At 34.4% G+C, this 19722-nt stretch overlaps 1 protein-coding gene across 4 annotated transcripts in view; it reads right to left on the reverse strand.

Moving 5' to 3' along the window:
* The window catches only part of CD96 (CD96 molecule), a 39553-nt gene that overhangs the window by 11915 nt on the left and 7916 nt on the right, over window positions 1-19722 (reverse strand). For 2 of the 4 annotated variants that reach the window (XM_039365017.1, XM_039365019.1), the window contains exons 3-12: window positions 15792-15904; window positions 13932-14160; window positions 8933-8979; window positions 6138-6228; window positions 4750-4932; window positions 3290-3364; window positions 2837-2899; window positions 1341-1415; window positions 708-782; window positions 281-367 (exon numbers count right to left, since the gene is read on the reverse strand). In XM_039365017.1, coding sequence (XP_039220951.1) covers window positions 281-367; window positions 708-782; window positions 1341-1415; window positions 2837-2899; window positions 3290-3364; window positions 4750-4932; window positions 6138-6228; window positions 8933-8979; window positions 13932-14160; window positions 15792-15904 — 1038 coding nt within the window. The remainder of the gene's footprint in view (window positions 1-280; window positions 368-707; window positions 783-1340; window positions 1416-2836; window positions 2900-3289; window positions 3365-4749; window positions 4933-6137; window positions 6229-8932; window positions 8980-13931; window positions 14161-15791; window positions 15905-19722) is intronic. The other 2 variants (XM_039365018.1, XM_039365020.1) reach the window with 2 other exon arrangements.

Consider the following 19722-nt stretch of genomic DNA (forward strand, 5'->3'; position numbering starts at 1 on the left):
GTAACAGCCAGTTGGCCAGCTCCTGTTGCAATCAATGGATCAATACTTGGCTGATCCCCCCAAAAAGTGAACCCTTCATTTGCAGGAAATACTATAAAGGGAACCTGTAAAGAAATAAATCTAATACTCCATCTTATTTGAAAAGGTTTTCCTAATAAGAATAATTTTCCTATATAAAGTGGCTATTTCTACTTTTTTATGTATCTAGGATTTGAAATAAATATGGTTCTGCTTTTCCCACATTGAATACAAATAATTTAAAAAAGTGTTTATAACTTACTTTGTGGTATTGTGGACTCACTTTGAGGTACTGTGGACTCACTGAAGAATGCTGTAATAGGATCATTTTGCAGGGTTTGGGTAGATTCTGTAGAAGACATATTGTCTTTAAATTCCTTGTTCAATGTGAAGATTTAGGGCTTTGTTAGCTAGATGATGCTAGCAGAGGTAAAACTAAAATGTAGACTTCTTTTGGATAATACAAATTCCACATTATAAATGAAATTCTAAAGGAACAAATCTAACATTTCATATTTTCTAGAAAGATTTCCCTGATAGTAATAACTATTGAATAATATGAAATTATATAAAATGATATTTCTACTTCTTCATATGGCTAAGCCATAATTATTCCTTTGATTTGAAATAAGTATGGTATTACCTTCCCCATACTGAATACAAATAATTTAGAAAGTGTTATAACTTACTTTGTGGTACTGTGGAGTCATGGAGCAACACAGTAGTAGTAGTACTTTGCAGGGTTTTGGTAGAATGCAAGATTTCTGTAGAAGACAAATTGACTTTAAATTCTCTGTTTTGTGAATATTCAATGTTTTGCTGGCTACTGCCATTAGGAGAGGCAAAACTAAAATGCAGACTTCATTTTCAGTACTATAAAGAAAATACAAGAGCCAACTTCACATTATTCAGAAAGGCTGTCCTAATAACTCTCACATATAGCAATAGCAGTACCACTTAGACTTATATACCACTTTATAGTGCTTTATAGCATTCTCTAAGTGGTTTACAGAGTCAGCATATTGCCCCAACAATCTGGGTCCTCATTTTACTGACCTCAGAAGGATGGAAGGCTGAGTCAACCTCGAGGTGGGGTGGAGCGAGGATCGAACTGCCGGCAGTCAGTAGAATTAGCCCACAATACTGCATTCTAACCACTGCATCACCACAGCTCTTGGTGTGGTGAAAGTACATATGAAAATATATAAAACTAATTTTTTAAAAAATAAAATCTTTGATAGGTCAGCCACAATTATTGAAATCTATTATGTTTCTACTTTCCACGCCAAACACAAATAATTTAAGAAGTGTCCATCACTTACTTTGTGGTACTGTGGAGTCACTAAATAACTTTTCAGTAGTATCACTTTGCAAGGTTTTAATAGAATGCAAGTGTTCTGTAGAAAACAAATTGTGTTTAAATTTCTTGTTAGTATACCAGAAGATGGTATGAAATTATATAAAGCTACTTTTCTACTTCTTGATAAAGCTTGATATGGTTAATTGGATTTGAAGTCTACAGTATATGGTTCTTATCAAATCCAATCCATATATGTAACATTCTGCACATGCGGGATCAGAAAAATATGGTTAATAAATCTAAACCAATTAAAAATAATAAAACTCTATACATTTTATTTTAATATCCACCGTTAAAAATATATTTTGAATCTTACTGATGTCCTTTATCAGGAGGGTTAATTAAAATCCTTTAAAAAGGTTAATTAAGACCCCTTAAAAAATACAAATAGGAGGAGGAGGAGGTTGTTCAGAAGCTTTTTCTCCTTTATTCATTGTATTAAATCCCATTGTTATGATATGTAGTGATTATCCTACAAGAAAGTTTGAGCCAATGCAAGCAAATGTTCAGCAATACTCCAAGTGGACCTTGACAGTTTTTAATATAATTTCACATATACACAATGGCTCAATTACAACCCTGTCTTCAGCCTTGCAAGAGATTCTCCTCTCCTCCCCTCCCTTCCCCTCCCCTCCCTTCCTCCCCCTACCCATCTTACTCCATCCCACTATTAGAAATATGAGAAAAAATGAGAAAGAAGTGGTGCTTGCTAAATCTGTGACTTGTCTGGAAGGAGGGAAAAAAAGACTACAAAAACAAAACAAGTTATACTTTCTTTTGAAACCTTGAAAGATATAATAAAACTTGATGCAACCATTAATTATTGCATTTTTATTGCTGATTTATAAAAAAAATGCTGTACAGTGATACAAAATTACTTTAGAACTACTATATTTAGAAAGGTGGGAGGATTATGAAAACAACAGATATAGTTCTTTCTTTCTTTCTTTCTTTCTTTCTTTCTTTCTTTCTTTCTTTCTTTCTTTCTTTCTTTCTTTCTTTCTTTCTTTCTTCCTTCCTTCCTTCCTTCCTTCCTTCCTTCCTTTCTTTCTTTCTTTCTTTCCCTAGAAATACTGTGCTGCTAACATCGGATGTTCTTGCTTTGACAGCTGGCTACATGGTAATATAAAAATGAAAGAAGAAGCATAGTGATGACAGATGACAGATTGTTGTACCTGCCTTCTCTTATATGCAAGTCCTGGAGAAGAGGACCTATGTGAGATAAGTGTTTGTCCCACAGAGTCCAGCAATATAAGGATTGCTCCTTTCTTTATACACTTTTAAGAGCTTTCACCATAAACAGCAAAGGGTTAGATACTTTCTCTGAAGTAATAAAACTAACAATAAATGAATAAATGACCTGTAGAGGTGTTGAGACAACAAGATTCACATATGACTGAATGTTTATTGTGGATGTATGCGGGAGAAAAGTAAACATAATATTTATAATGGACTTACTTTCTGAAGAGGAATCTGATACTAGAGTTGCTTTTGAGGCTTCAGAAAGGGTAGTCTGTAACCCTGATTAAAAAAATCATGGCTTGAAATACAGTGTATGAAATAAAAGAGCTTTAACAAACTGCCATAAATGAACTCTGGAAACTCTTTAAACTGCCAAAACAATGACACACATATGACTTTACATGTACAAGTAGTAATATGTACCTATGTTTTTTATGCCAAGTAGACATGAGGCAAATATATAGATATAGTCTACACTTTTTCCTAATGAAGATATCACAACTTTTGCTTTCTATTTTGTTAATAAAATAAAGTAACTTATAACACTTGTAACAGTTGGAATACTTTTCATAACCATATTTTATTTTGGTGTTGACATTTATACCATTACGTTGTCAAATATTTAAAGAACAGATAATATGTCATAGAAATCAATAAACAGCTACTTACTTTCTGTGGGTGAATCTGAAATGGCAGTAATGTGACTAGTGAATTCTGAATATGCCAATGATGCATTCTGAAATCCTGTTTAAAATAACCAGTTCAGAGAGTGGATAATCTTTAAGAACAACATCATGATATTGTTGATTATAAGATGGGTGGCTATATAAATGTTTTAAGTAAATAAAATAAAAACTAAAATAAATAGCAATAAAGTATCATAATCATAGGTTTTCATTCTAAATATAGTGTTCCCACTGATAGATAAGATAGTGAAATGAAAACCGAATTGAAGGAATGCAGAATTACTTTAATGTTCAAGGAAACCCAGAAGTACTATGAATTTTTAAATTATAGCAATCAAAATCAGAAAAGCATGATGGCTTTTTGGAAAACACTATACAATATTACACAATAGTATAACTTACTAGGACAAAATTAAAAATATTACATGTATTTATAAATTCATACCAAGTACCATTTGACCAGTGCTCAACATGAGATACAGATAAAACAACTACATTTGGTTAAGTTTATCTTTAGCTGTATACAAGCAAGAGAAGGGCAATTAAAAAAATTGTACATTATACTTGAAACCTAATTTGGAGTCAGGCTGAATTATAAGTAAAATAAACAGTCTTTATTTAAAAATTGTCTAAAGGGACAACTGCTAATTTTCTTTGCCTTTTCTGAAACTCATCAGGTAATCAAGGAAATTTATAATGCACTAGATTCATAAAAGTGACCTGCTCATATATTCAATTGAACTGATGGAAAGTTCAAAAGGGCTTAAAAGAGAAAGTGTACAATAGCACATCTGCTCTTTCTTCCCAATCTGTTTGCATTCAGATGGAGACCTGAAGACAACCTATAATGTATCTACAGTTATCCATGCAATTAAGAGAACCTGTTTTATGAGCCCCTGGACTGCGTGAAGATGTGAATTCAGAGTCAAGCCAATTACTTAATCATTCTCTTTTAGATTTCCAGCTATAAATATGAAAGTTAGGGAGCCTGGGGACATGTTTTATGATTATACAACTTAAAGTTTCCTTTTGTTCAAGTGAATTCCTCAACTGCATTTGCATTCATTTAACACAGCACATACTGAGACTATTCAACCTTTAGATCTTGCACAGTATGCTGGATGAAATAATATTTATGAGCAAGAGCTTAAAGTGCATGACTGAGATTGCTGGTGACTGCAAAATTTATTCCAGTAAACTGTTAGTCTCTAGAGTTAAAACTTCCTCCAAATTCAGACTTCACTTGGATGCCAATTCAATTAAAGAACAATATAGCTGCTGAATATGCAATTCCCTTAATAGGATGAAACACATGTACTATGAAGGCATGCATTTTTATTTGCTTCTGCAGATTTCACATGCCAAAAGTGTACTTGACTGAACATATATGCATGAGATAACATCTGGATTATAAATGGCCCCTAATTTCCCAAAGTGACTTACCATAAGTAATAAGTATTTCTTTAGATGAAAAAGTCTTTCTGTCATTTCTAGTGAAGTGGTATGAAGACATGCATTTGAATGTCTGATTAATGGATGGATGAGTTATATTCCATATTGACAAGAATGATGTCCTCTCGTAAAAACTTCCTACACGGTTCGTAGCTTTATTTTTGATTAATAAACCTTTGAAAGAAAAAAATGATAAAAATAACAGGTTTTCCCTTAAGTTCCTTCCTCTAGCAATAATTAAGTAAATAAGTTCCTGAAAGCAAGTTGTAAAATGCTTAATTACGTAATCAAAACAATACATCATTTTTATTTATAAAATGCCTTAACAAGCAGGTGGTATATAGGAATTGCATCTAAAAATTACAAATATTTGGAAATTTATAATCTCCAAAGATATTACAGGAAAAAGGTGAGCTGCCCCTCCCCCTCTTCTTCCTATCCTGCCAACAGTCCTCCAGGGAAAGAACGGTTGTGCTTTGGGGTAGAAACAAGTAGAGGGAATGAGCGAAAACGTGTAACACAATGGGGTGGTTGGAAACACACGAGTGAATCAACGGTTGGGGATAAGGAGGAGGGGGGAGTAGTCATCATTGAGATTACAGCAGATAGCCATGGGCAGGTGAGGGAAACAACTGAAAAAGAAGGGGAGGAAGGAACAATGCATCTGGGTGATGGGATGCATACAAAGAAAGCGATGGGCAAAAGGAAGGAGAGGGAGGGGAACAGCAGCCCTAGAAACTGGTGGTGCAATGATGGACAGCGGGGATGCACAAGGGAGGGGATTGGAGAAAAGAAAGTGGATAAGGGAATTGTGGCTTTAAAAACTATCAAGGGAGCAGCAAATACGTGCCTTTCAAGAATGAAACAATCAGAGACATTAGATGGACCAATGACTAGGTCCAAGAGCCGTGCATAAAACCGGACAGTGTTATAAAAGGAAACTCCCATTGACTTATTTCTATGCTCTGATGATGTCAACAGTGCTGGCCGACGAAAGCTCAGCATTTTTATTCAACAAATCCTAGTTTGATATTATCCTGGTGTTTGTATTTATTTGTTTTTACTATAGATAGATAGATAGATAGATAGATAGATAGATAGATAGATAGATAGATAGATAGATATAGATATAGATATATAGACATATAGATATAGGTTTCATAAAGAATAGATATGTTCTGAAAAAGAAATATGGAAGCTGCAGCTTTTCAAAAGCTTTTGTATTACAGTATTCCCTGCCCCCCCAATAACCATGCTGATTGGAAGAGATAACTGATAGAAGGATTACAATTTTCCATATTGTTCCTGAAGAATTTGATATCTATATTTAATAGTTGGGCATTTGTTTTAAACTAGTTACAACAATTATTTTGCATTACCTTCAGATTTTTCATTCAGAATCTTTCCACCCATGTACCACATAAGTTTTGGCTTCGGATATGCCTTCTTTATCATACATGTGAAATGTGCCTGATTAAAAATAAACAGTAATCAAATCAGCAGTTCAAAGAAACAGAACTGATTCTTTTCCTATTTACTTTAAAGTTAAACTACTTATTCTATATTGCTTCTGGATGAAAAGATTAGTATTTGACACTTTGGAAAATAAAAGTATAACACCTCTTAAATTAAGAATAGATATGGTCCTCTATTCAAAGCACTGTTGGTTTAGCAGTCCTTTCTTCTATAGGATTGCCAAGTTGTCTGCAATGGAGAAATATGACATTTAGAAAATGGCATTGTGCCCATACTTAGCAGAGGACAGAATGGTTCACTGATATTCATGTTGTGAATTGTAAAAACTTTTTGTAACACCTAATACATATATTTCATTGAAATATAGAATTGGAAGAAATCACACAGACCATCCTAGGTGTAGCCTTTGCAATGTGCAAGAAAACCAACTGAAAGCTTCATGAAAGGTTGCTGTCCAGCCTCTTCTTTAAACACTCCAAAAAGTGCCGAAATCATAGCCTCCACAGGTAGGTTATTTCCCTGTTTTACAGTTCTTACCTTTGAGAAAATTTTCCCTTAACTCATACAAAGTTCAAGTTACAATAAGATATAGCCAGCAACTACAGTTTTTTTTCCTATTTTACAAGTGGTGATGGCTTTCAAGATAAGGAGATTCAATATTTGTCTTTCAAATTGCAATTGTTTTCTCTACTTCCCCATCACTGTGGTCATCATCATCATCTTCACCACCACTACGCAGAGAGAGTTGAGAAAAAGCTCCATTTTTTCCCTTAAGTTTTTCAACCACTTAAGAAGCTGATTATTGAAAAAAGAAAAGAAATCACAGGAGGGTGAATGAACATCTTTCTCCCATGTGTATGTGTGGAGCATTAAAATTTAGATGCTACTTCATCCTTAGTTCAAGCAATTAGCCCTCATTTAGGATTAAAATAAGCTATTTAGGCTTTTTTGTTAATAAGGAAACAATTTATTATTTTTGCTTTATATAGAGAGCTGAGTCAACTGATTTAAACAAATAGTATACAGAAGGAAATGGTGTCTGCTTTCACCTTTGTCTTAAGCTTGATTATCGGGGTTAATCCCCCTGATAAAGAACATCTTCTTTGAGCTGACTTCATGGTCACACTTCTTTGGTTAATTTGGGGTATTGTAACTACTGTTGGTTTTGTTTGGTTTTGTTAATGTCTCAGTGGGCTTCCCACTTTATAGGATTTTGAGCTGTTTTATTGTTTTAAGTTTTTTTTAAGAGTATTTTTTAACCATTGCATAAGAGCTTTTATTGTAATTTTTAAATTGTTTATATTCAAGTCTTGGACTTGCTTTTATCCATGAAAAGTAGTTTGTAATCCCAACAAATTTGGAAAGCTAGAATTTTCTTTTCCTGTTCATCCCCATCCATCTGGTTACCTCTGCCTCCATTTCCCTTCTGAAGTTTATTTACCACAAACTATTCTGCTGTCATGACTGATGACAGTGTATAAGATTTTCAGACACACATAGATAATATAATAATGAAGAGTACAACTAGTTAGAATGACACAAAATTTTGCAGATGTTAAATCTGACCACCTGTCCCATAATCACCTTGACTATACCATGCAGCAGTGCATATATAACCAAGCCACATAAATACCATATTTAAATAGTTCATAACAGGAAGGAAATGAAAAACATCACTGTGGTTCTGTCTGCCATGTGGTTTTGTGACAGAGCTTAAAAGCACAAGATTCTAATTTTTTATCACTTAGGTAAAGATGAAATATCAAGGAAATTCTCACTGTAACAGACATACTTACTAAATCTGTGCAATATTTTGTTGAGGTATCTGAGGTGCAAAATATAATTATTGGAACACAAAATACCTCCATTTTACATTAAATCCCTGTTGCTATAGAAACAATTACATTTATCTTCATGGATACTGAGGTTCTCCAGAAAGACAATGGTTAAGAGGAAAGTGAGAAAAGAATAACAGTTTATGAATCCCAAACTTTAATTGGATACTAAAGCAGCATTTAAAATATCAGTTTCTGTGCTGGAGCACAACTAACTCTGGAGAATTATTTTACAGATGCTTAGTTCAGAATTCTGCAAAGAAGAATTTAGAGGTAAATTAGAAAGGGTTCTTATCAGCCCAGTTCTATCAGAAATAGAATATAACTCCCAAGAATATACCATTATTCCAATTACTGATAGCATTATAAGTCTGTCTTAGGAAGCTAGCAAGCAAGCAAACAAAGAAATAATTTTCCACTATTGTGGGAAACTATGGGAATTATATGTTTTCTCACAATTATTCAAATTGAGAAAATATTTACTAAATATATAGATGGCCATTTAAAGAGGCTGTTTACAGATAGGAAGAGAAACATATACAAGGAGGCTTTGCAACCACCAGACTGGACTCCTATTTTTTCTTTTAGGGCACAGTCAGAGGGAGCACATCTATTTCTTCCTGTTTTCTTTTCTCAGCCAAGTACAAACTCTTGACTTTTCTAGAGCATTTTAAGATTTCTTCCAGTGGAAGAAGCTGTTGAGAAATTAGAGGGCAAGTTTCAGAAAAACATGCAAAAATTATTATGCAAAATGTTCAAATGCTCAATTTATTTGTAAAGTGGTTTAAAACTTTTAAAACTGATTTTTGCTCCTTTCAAGGTGTAATATAAAATTGCACAAACATTTACATAAATTAACTCACCTTTCCTTTGGAAACTGTATGGAGCACAATAGAGATTTCTGGTTTTGCTGCAGCACCAAAAAAAAAAAAAAGTTTTAATTAATTATACATAATCTAATTCAGCACAATGACCTTCTATACAACAAACATTAGATTATTTTATAGTTGAAAATATCAATCTGTGTTCAAAATAATAGGACATAGATGAAATCCATAGCTAAAGAGTATGCAATATCAGGATTTCTTTCAATAGCCCAGTACTGTCTGCTTAGTATACATTATTCTAGCAAATTTCAAAAAATATCTCTGATTAGTCTACCCTATGGTTTCCACTTCTTATTGTATTATTGCCTTGGATGCCTAGCATCTATTTGTACGTTTATATTTTTATATACATACACATATATACTATGTGTGTGTATACATATGTGTACATCATGTATGTGGGAGCCTATTTATATCATAATTTTATAATAATTATGTTAAGTGTTATAATACAATATTAAAAATTAAACATTACAATACAAACTAAAAAATAGAATAAAGAGAAAAATATGATGCTGCAGAAAAGAAGAAAATACGAAAGAAAGAATAAAAACATAGTAAAGAAAAGGGAGGACATTTATTAAAAAAAAACCTAACTTCTCCTTTCATTATAACAAGTATACATTTTTTTTAGTAACTTATCACCTTCTCTTAAAATAAGTCTGGATTATTCTATGTTTTTGTTGGACTGGGTCTGACAAAAATCAAAGTTCTAAACACCATAGTTTATTTGAAAACAATTTTGAAAAAGTTCTTAAATTTGTAATTAACTTAATTCACTAAAGATTAAAAGGAATTCATCTGGTGCCGTCAAACTTGTTGATTCTAAAGTTCCTAATAGTTGAAAAGCAGTTAACAAGTAATTTCTAAAAGTGTTTAGAAAAAATATGCACACCTAGCATCCTTTCAAAGGCACCAATTACAGTTTGAGCAAGGTGTTTATTCCCTCATCTCTAAACCTACTAGAGACTGCTGTCTTGTAATCTACTCAAAAGGAGCAGCTGTTTGGAGCTCTTCTGGGTGATCTCAATTCCTCTCTTTATCCAAGTGAAATTATTGAAGAGCTGGTCTACTTCTCAGCTCTTCATTCCATTTTCTGCTTTTCACACAGCCGTCTTTAGTCTGCCATTTATCCCCTATTTATGTAACACATTTAAAGGAAATTCAGTGACATTAAAGCTGGCATCAGAACCTAATATGTTTTTGTAAAAAAAAACACACATAACTTAATCAACAGGCTTTTTTTCAGTTTAAGGAAGGAAAGAAAGAGAGAAAGAGATCATAAAACTACAATATTTGCATTAATCAGTACTGAGAATATTAAATTCTATCTATGATGATATAAAAATTATCATTATCCCAATCCTTTTAAAATAAGCCCTTAAAACCTGGCTCCATTCTAAGGCCTGGCTTAGAATGAGTGGTAGACCTCTTTTAGGATGTTTTGGATATTTAATTGGTTGTTATTTTTTTCAAGTCTCTCTTTTGGGTTATATATTGTGTTTCAACTATTGGTAGCAGGATCCTGTAGGTCACCCAGTATTGTATGGATTGGGGCAGAAAGAAAAGAACAAAACAAAAAGTGAAAAGAGTGATATAGACACGGCAATACAGATAATCCTCATTTAAGACCAGCCACTGATTTGCTAATTGATGCAGTTACTAAGTGAAAATCACATGACCATGACTGTGCTTAGGATTTTACTTTAGGTTGGTTTTTTTTTTTTTGCCTTTTAGAATTTTACCCAAGTTCTGAGATAATTAACAAGAAGGGAATTAACGTTTGCATTTACATTCATTGGGCAGGAAGGAAGAGAAAAGCAACATATAATGGAAAATACATATTGAAAGGAATTTGCTAGAAAAGGCAGCTGTAAACACACTAGGCAAACAGCTTGTGTTTTCCTCATTATGTGCCTGCTTGCTTTCTTCTAAACCCTTTCTCTCCATTCTCTCAACTCTGCAAGGAGGGGGAAAAGGGTTTAGCTGTTTAAAGTTTGCATTACAGATTTGTTTTGGAGTTATGGGGGAGGGAGCTCCTGTAGAACTTTAGGTACTATTTCTGAGTCATAAACCATGATTTATAAACCACACTGTTTTGGTTCAAATGGAAACTAAATGACTTCACACAATGTATAAATTTGGTTGCCTTATATTCTTCTTAGCTGCAGATGGTTGATATATTATTAACCTCTGACCACATTAAGCCACCCTGATGACCCATCAAGATCATTGCTTTCTGTATACGTTTGCATGATTTTCCAGAGTTTGTAAAAAGCAGTTGCTCTTGGAGGAGTGGAATCACCTTATTCCATAGTAGTATGGAATTGATAGTATCTATCAGAGTTGACTATATGATGACATCTGGAATAGACTAGAAAGTTATTGCTGAATTAGTTGCTGCCCAGTAACTATGAATATTTCTTGGTGTGTTGCTTCTCCTTTTTTGTAAACTGAAAGCCCAATTGCTCCCCTTGGAAAAAAAAAACCACTCAATATATTTGGTACATACCTTAGGTTAGTAAACATGTTCCAAATTATATATCTGAATGATTGCACTATCAACCGTCTCAAGAAAGAACTATGCAAAGATGAAATTTCTAATACTATTAAAGTCATTATGGAAAGATCAGATATTTTCATAGTTAAGTTGTCCTTCCTCTTTTATATATTTATGATCTTTCTTTTAAAATGAAGAATACCAACAGAGCAAATGTTGACAACCTCTTTACTTTTTTCCTCCAATTTCCTTTTGTTTCTATTTCTTCCTTCTTTCTCTAAATTCCCAGGTGTACCATAACACTCCATTTGCCTAAAACCAATGGCTTTTAATTATTCTTGCTATATCTTTAATTTTTTTAGCTAAACCTGTGCAATCATTGTTCATAAAAACACAGCTACGCTTGATTTGGCTAAAGGCTCAGCTCCATTTGTTAGTAGTGATTTATATTATTAACCTTTATTTTCAATTTGTATGAGCTAATTGAATTCATTCTGGAAGTTGATTGAAGAATTGTTAGGAAATAATCAAAATATTCTACTTCCTAGCCTTCTCTGTCTATGAATACACTACTTTTCTCTTCAAAAAAAAATCTATTGCATCTGTATTTGCTAAGTAAATTAATCAAGATACACTGTTGTCAAGATCAAATTCTTCAAGATGTGTATCAGATGTGGAAACATAGTATTCAAATAATGGCTAACAGAAAACGAAAAGAAGTAATAGCACCAATAAAAATCAACATAAAGTTCTTAATCACCGTGAGAATAAAATCAGAGATGGATAATAATATTAAATATTATAGAACACAAATAATATGCCTCCTTTTGCTCATGACAGCTTTTTAGATAAAGGAAGACAACTATAATATTTATTATTCATTTTGTTTTATTACAAGTTAATGATGCCCTAATCATTTTTCAACTGTTCCTCATAGGGCTTGATTTCCAAATCTCTTAATATATTGGTAGTTTACTTCTGAACTCATTTCAGCTTTTGCCCAGAACTGGACACAATAATCCAATTGTAGTCTAACCTATTGAAGTCCTAGATTAGTCAGCAGCAATTAGTATTCTAGGGAAAATGTACAATCTTTCAAACCTCAACGCCAGGATTGACTTTTTTTTTCACTTAAAAGCTGACATCTTGTTTAACTTGGGGACATGAAGAGTAGAATTAAACTGTACAAAATCTGGATGTACTGCTTCCATTAATACAACCCAAGATTACATTAGCCTGTTTAGCAAAGACATCACACTGCTTGCTCATATTAAGCTAGCAGTCCATAGTCATTATATGCACTGCTACCAAATGAGTTTTTATGTTCTTGAACTTATGTACATTTTTTTATACTTGTGATTCAAAAAACCTAAATCTATTATTGGGCCAAATCTAACATAATCCTATGGCATTTGATCCAGTATTCAAGCTTTTAAAAATCATTTGAATTGTGATTTTGTTCTTAAGTTATTAGCCAGTATCCCTAGCTTGGAGTCATCTGCAGATTTGATAAACAGCTTTTTTTATCCCATCTTCTAGATGATTTTTAAAGATGTTGAACACCATTGGGCTTAGGATGGAGCCCTAAAAACAAATTAAATTGAATTGATAAATTCATATCCAACATATTTTTTATTTTGCTTTTATGTTAAAAATTCATTATTTTGTCAATGGGAATGAAGTCATTCATAGAACTGAAAATTTCTAGAAGCAGACAAAATAGTTCAAACTCCTTCTTTTATATACAGTATGCATAAAAGCTGAAGTGGACCTATGCTTTCTGGCCCTTCACTAAGCAGTTGCTCCCTGGCCTGGCTACAACAGTCTTGTGTAGAACATAAACTCATGCATAAATACTATGCCACAGATCTATACATTTCATATAATCAATTGCCACTTAAAAAAAAGGAACTTATTAGTAAAAGGAGAAGATTGGTCCACCTAGAGAAGGCATCAAGGATTTTATGGAGTAAAATAAGTACTGTAAGGTCTTGCTTGAGGCATCCATTTTACCTTTAAAACTCTAATAACTCCCCCCTCCCTCCAATGGATAGAAAATGTTGGATGCTTGGTGGAAATTCTAGGAGTCTTAAAAATGCTGGGGGAAGGTCATAGGTGGTGCATAGGTCACAACCTGTGCATCTATACCTTATGCTATGCGAAAACATGCATGTGTAGGCTAGAATCCCAATTGTGAAGACTTTCAGAAAAGATGTCCTTATGTCTCATAGAAGAAGCCTAACAGATGGATATGTAGGGCAGTGGTCTTAGGTGATTACATGACCCCATTAGTAAGAGACAGGCTGTGCTCTGCTACCAATTTGTGGCACAGAAGTTCCTTTGTACAAAATAGAAACATGTTAAATACTGTTACTTAAGAAAATAAGCATTTAAGAAAATCGATTTTAGAAAGTAACGTTTGAAAAAAACCAGTGTCGATTAAGTTTTTAGCCTATTACAATAGCTCCTCCTCACCAAATGTTTTCACTTGAGTGGCACTTTCCTGAATTCTTCCGGAGACAGCAGCAATTGAACAGACAAACGTCTTGCCATCATCAATAACTGTCACTGGAGAAATCAATAATGCATTTTTGGAACTCATTTGGATTCTGTCCTTGTACACAGTGAGATTATTGGCTGTATAGCCTTGAAGGTAATAGGACTGTTTCTTGATTAGGATCTTTTCAGTTCCATTTTCTTTCTGCTAGAAATGGGAAATATATCAACAATGCATTGCCATGAAAAAGCATGAATTATCATTAATTCTTTCTTTTTAATGTAATAGAAGATGCTGATATAATAGCAATTGTACAACTCGAATAGGTGAATTTCCTATAAGAAGAGCTACTAGCTATTTGGTAGCTATCTCTCTTTCCCATCATCTATATTTCATAATCTATCTCAAGAACAGTCCTTTTCTGTTATAAATTTCAGTTTAGGACATATCTCTTTTGTTACCTAATTCTGATAGAAAATAGACCTCAGACTCCAGAATGAAAGAAGGAAACATTTTTTTTCTTTTTAATATCTTCTTCCCAACAGCAATTATACAGAAGGTTTACTTATAAATAGAAATAAAATAGCAATATTCTCTAACAAAAGTACTGAATCTCTGACTAAAAGAATGGAGAAATATTTTTTTTCTTGAGAACCTTAAGTTATGTGCATTTTTCTGTGTCTCAGTGTGAGTCTCTCTGTGTGCATGCCCACAAATCCAGAGACCACACAAACATGCAATAAGTCAGTGATGATCTAACAGTTTCCAAAATCTCAAGCTTCAGAAACTGTAGAGGCCGACATGATGACTAATATTAATACTTGGCCCCAATTAAAAAGTTCCCAGACATATTTTGCACTACTAAAGTTCTAAAAGTTCAAAGGCTCAGCCAATCTCATTGTATACATGTTGTACTTTGATAATAAAGGTTCATTCATACAAAGGACAAATCAGATCTAAAGGCTGAATGATTTGATTCAGCAGTTTCATATAAATATTAAAACTGTATTGGGATAAAGTGGAAATTTGCAGAACTTCAATGCAAGAATAAAACATTCTAGTGTTTCCACCCAAAAATGCTTACTCAGGAAAGACATAAATGATAGAATTGCCAGCTCACGCATAAGGTTATCTGGGAAATATTATGTGTCAACAGTATCTAAGTAACAAGTATGACTGGAGTAACTGAAGCTCTATCCATTTTTATGTAAATATGATGCATGTTTGATGCACATTAAAACAAAGGATGGGACTTCATTGCCTAGATTCACCTGTTCTTTTGAACCTGTTGACTCTCCCCTTTTGCGTGACCAGTTTATGGCAGTGGTATTATAGGCTAGTAAGAATGGAACTGGACTTTTAGGGCCCTTTAAATAATTGGGAGGGTTAAAAAAAAAACTAAAAACAAAGCAGGTTCAATGAAGAAGTTTATATAAATTTGGATATCTCAAAATAAAAATCTATTAGGAGCAGCCTTATCCGTACAGCACTAATATGCATGCTAGATAATTTATATAAAATATTTTCAGTAAACATATTTAGTGCTGCCAAGACAAATAACTGCAGTTTAGAATTACAGTTACTTGAATATGATATGCTTGGGTTCATATCATACATCTCCTAAACATGGATAATCTAGGAAGACACATGAAATCCTCAAGATTGCAAACTTCCAAAGTCACAGCCTTCAATTTAGGAGCAAATTAAGTTTTAATGATAATTTTCCAACTACTTTAAAAAGCAAAATAACAAACAAGATATATTCTGACAGGCTCAGTGATGCTGCTTTGGTCTTAGGTCTTCTCCTACTGTTATTTTATTGAAAAAAAGTTACTTACCAGTGACCATGTTACAGAAGCATTTGTCAGGTTTATATAACTAGGCATACTATTCATGCACAGAATTTCAAGGGACTGGTTGAGTAAAGCTTGTAACACAGAATTCTTGTATTCTTTTATCAAGAAGAAAAAATGTAAAATAAAAAGAAGAATATTATATAGAAAATACCAATGTACAATGCATGTAAAATTCTGCAAGTTCTATTGTTTAGTACATTTATCCTCATTGTGAATATAAAAGAATAGTTGTCCAAAATAAGAATAGACCTCTTTTGTTAGATAGAAAACAGTTCACAGATAGTTAACTATAAGGAGAGGTCAGTGATTTCTTGATATTTCAAGATTTAAAATGTTTTGCTTAGAACAAAAACTTTAATTTTGTAGCTCCTTCATCTGCTACAGCCAAGAGGAGGTAAACCAAACTTATTTTAGGCTTGTAAACCTATTTTGTAGATTTGTGCACTCAATCAAACAGATAAATGAAAACAGAAAGTCTTCTTTAAGAAGGTAGAGTTTATTAAACAGCATTAGAACATTATACTTACAGTAATTCTAATTTAGTCTAGTTAGTGCTATAGGAATGAACTTGGACAATGTCAAAAATCCCTTTCCTTCCTCTAATATAGTTGTAAAATTATCAGAAATATTTGCTTCCAGTTTTATGGTTTGTGTCATTAATACACACACTATTTCAAAAGTTTCCACCAAATTGGCAGCTAAAGAAATTAAATAGAAAGAAAATTTATTTAGTAGTGTATCAAGAGTAGGATTTCCCCTGGGACTGAATAGGAAGTTCAGGGGGCTGCATACATCTAAAAGGGAGAACATTCTTGAACAAAATACAGGAATGTTAAAGCTAATTCTCTTTCATTAAATTGTATTAGAAACAGATGATTTAAAAAAAAAACAAATTAGAGAATTTCTATGCTTGAGACTAATATCTAAAAATTACTGAAGCTTGTTCCAGCTTCTGTGTTAAACTAGTTGGAAGCAAAATAAGGTTAATATCTATAAAGAAACCTCATGACAACCAAACATTAGTAAACATTCCAGGCAGACAAATGGAAAAGAATGATGACCACTGGATTAAATTAAAGTTAGGAAGCACTTGGTTAAATTACTCAATACTTCAGAAAACCTTGCATTTTCACAATGGCATATAAATCTTTTATTGTCTTTCCCTGTTTTTATTTATTGCTGATCTTATGGTAATGCTTTCCCTCTTTACTTTCGGCCAGTTATCACTCACCTAAAGATCTGGGGATGGATATTAAATCCAGGTAGTCCTTGACTTACAACCATTCATTTAGGAACTGTTTGAAGTTACTACAGCACTGAAAATAGTGTGTTATGACTATTTTTCAAACTTATGACCATTGCAGCATTGATAGATTAAGAAATGAGGCAGGATTTTGACCCCATCTCATAGCTGATCAGACAGCAAAAAAGCAGAAAAATGTATATTGGACTACTTATCAATTCTACTAGAATCTTTGCCCATTAGTGGCATCAGCTTGATGTTCTTTTTTTGTAATATGTCAAGCTATTTCTGGCAATCACAGTATTAGGTGTAGATATTACAAACAAAATTATATTTATGAATTCTTTTTTTCTAAATGAATGCCTATGATAGCATAGTTCTGGCTACTAGCATAAGAAACAGACTTCTCAAAAACCGGACAGCATGAAAGGAAATAGAATAAACAGACTAAAAACTGGTACATCAGATGAGAGCAGATGGTCATCTTAGACTGCATAAATAATAGCACACTATCAATAACTTAAAGCAGCAATTAAATGAACAACTATAGAACCTATTATGATATTAACAACTACCATCAAAACTGGTGCACAAAAACAAGTTAAAATAAAGAAAAACAAAATTGTAAATCAAATTTTTGAAGCTAGTCCAAATAGGAAAAGATGAAGCTGAACTAGAATGGGAAGTAAATATCTCCAGCCATCCTTTAACTACTTCAGAACAGAATATTATCCAGCAAGGACTAAATTATAACACAGAGAATGCCAGCCACCAGATTTTTTTGAATGCTTAATCACTCAAAATGACTGGACCAATTGATGAGAAGCAAGAGAATGTATTATACCCCTGGTCAAGTGGACATAGATTCATCAGGGTAGAAGAAAGAGTGATCCTAAAAACATTAAAAACTAACCAAACTATCTCAATACTTGTAATAAATTATGCACACAATTAACATTGATAGAACATAATGCATCCAAAAAGCAAAAGAAAAATGACAGAGAAAGGGGCGTTGTCTTACCTGAACGCCTTTTCTCAGCATGATGATGGAGAATCCACGGATGGGTTGTCTTAATCTATCTGCTCCAATTAGACTAAGTCTGAAATTTAGTACCTCCCCCTCTGTGCCAACTGCACCCCAGTTTTAGGCTAAGGCAATACTCAGACTTTAGTCCGACGCGTCTGAACAATATGGGAACCAGGCCAACTGACCTAATGGGAGGGAGTGGATTCTCCATCATCATGCTGAGAAAAGGCGTTCAGGTAAGACAACGCCCCTTTCTCCAGCATGATTGGATGGAGAACCCACGGATGGGACATACCAAAGCCCTGTGTCCCTAGGGTGGGGAATTAGATTGGGCCTGGGTCCCATCCAACGTTAATGCGTGTTCTAGAAACTTGCGGCCAAATGAAGCCATAGAAGATGCATATATATCCCTCTTGTAGTGACAGACAAAGGAAGAGGGCGATGCCCATGTTGCTGCTCTACAAATTCCCTCTACGGAGGCCTGAGTAGACCAGGCAGCTGTAGTAGCTGCGCCCCGGTGGAATGGGCCGTGATATGCCTGGGATCTCGCAGTGACTGAGACTGGTATGCCAGAGAAATACAAACTCTAATCCACCTGCGTATTGTGGTTGAAGAAACCTTCTAACCTAGTGATGAAGGGTGATAGGACACAAACAGAGCCTCTGTTCTGTGGAAAGATGAGGTTCTCTGTATATAACAATATAAGCTCTGCGCACATCCAATTTGTTCCACTGAACCTCTATGTCATTAGATGGGTTAAGACAGAAGTCCGGCAAAACTATTTCCTGAGATCTAGGATACAAGGATTTGACCTTAGGCACAAAGGAGGGGCCTAGCCTAAGGGTTACCCTGTCCTTATGGAACGTACACAGGTCCTTCCTCACTTAAGAATAGCCAGTTCAGATATCCTTCTCGCTGAAGTTACAGCAACAAGAAATTCCACCTTCATTGATAACTGTTTAAACAAACCAGTGTCAATAGTTCAAAGGGTGCGAAACAAGAGCCTATAAACCTGAAGAAGATCCCACGAGGGGTATCTATGTACAGTTGATGGTCTGACGTTGTTAGCTCCTTTTAGGAAGGAGCGTATCATAGGGTAATGTGTTAAGGATTCATTGCCACAGGAAATAACTGTGGCAAGTGCTGCTACCTGCCTGCGGATGGTGCTTGTGGAAAGCCCTTTGTCTAGACCATCCCTCAGGAACTCCAAGATAACTGGCATTGAAACCGCCAAAAGGTCAATTTTTCGAACTGAACACCAATTACAGGAGTCTCTCCATGTGGCATCGTATATTCTATTCGTCGAGGGTCGCCTGGATTGCTGAATCATAGCTATGACCCTTGACGAATATGAGTCTCAGCCTAAGGCCTGCCTCTCAAGTGCCAGACGGTTAACTGGAGTCATTGAGGGTCTGGATGGCGTAGTTCCCCCTGAATGTGGGAGATGCAATTTGCTGGGATCCTCCATGGAGATGATGCGGAGAGCTCCATCAGGTCGGCGACCAAGAGCGTCTCGGCCAATGTGGTGCAACCAGGAGGACCTCTGTTCGTTCGCGAAGGATCTTCCTGATCGTGGCAGGAAGAAACGGCAGAGGAGGGAAGGCATAGAGCAGTTCCCTGGGCCAGGGACTGCGGAGCGCATT

This window comes from Crotalus tigris, unplaced genomic scaffold, assembly GCF_016545835.1.
Source record: "Crotalus tigris isolate CLP2741 ecotype Arizona unplaced genomic scaffold, ASM1654583v1 scf7180000019944.6993514239:2294586, whole genome shotgun sequence".
In the NCBI taxonomy this organism is placed as follows: domain Eukaryota; kingdom Metazoa; phylum Chordata; class Lepidosauria; order Squamata; family Viperidae; genus Crotalus; species Crotalus tigris.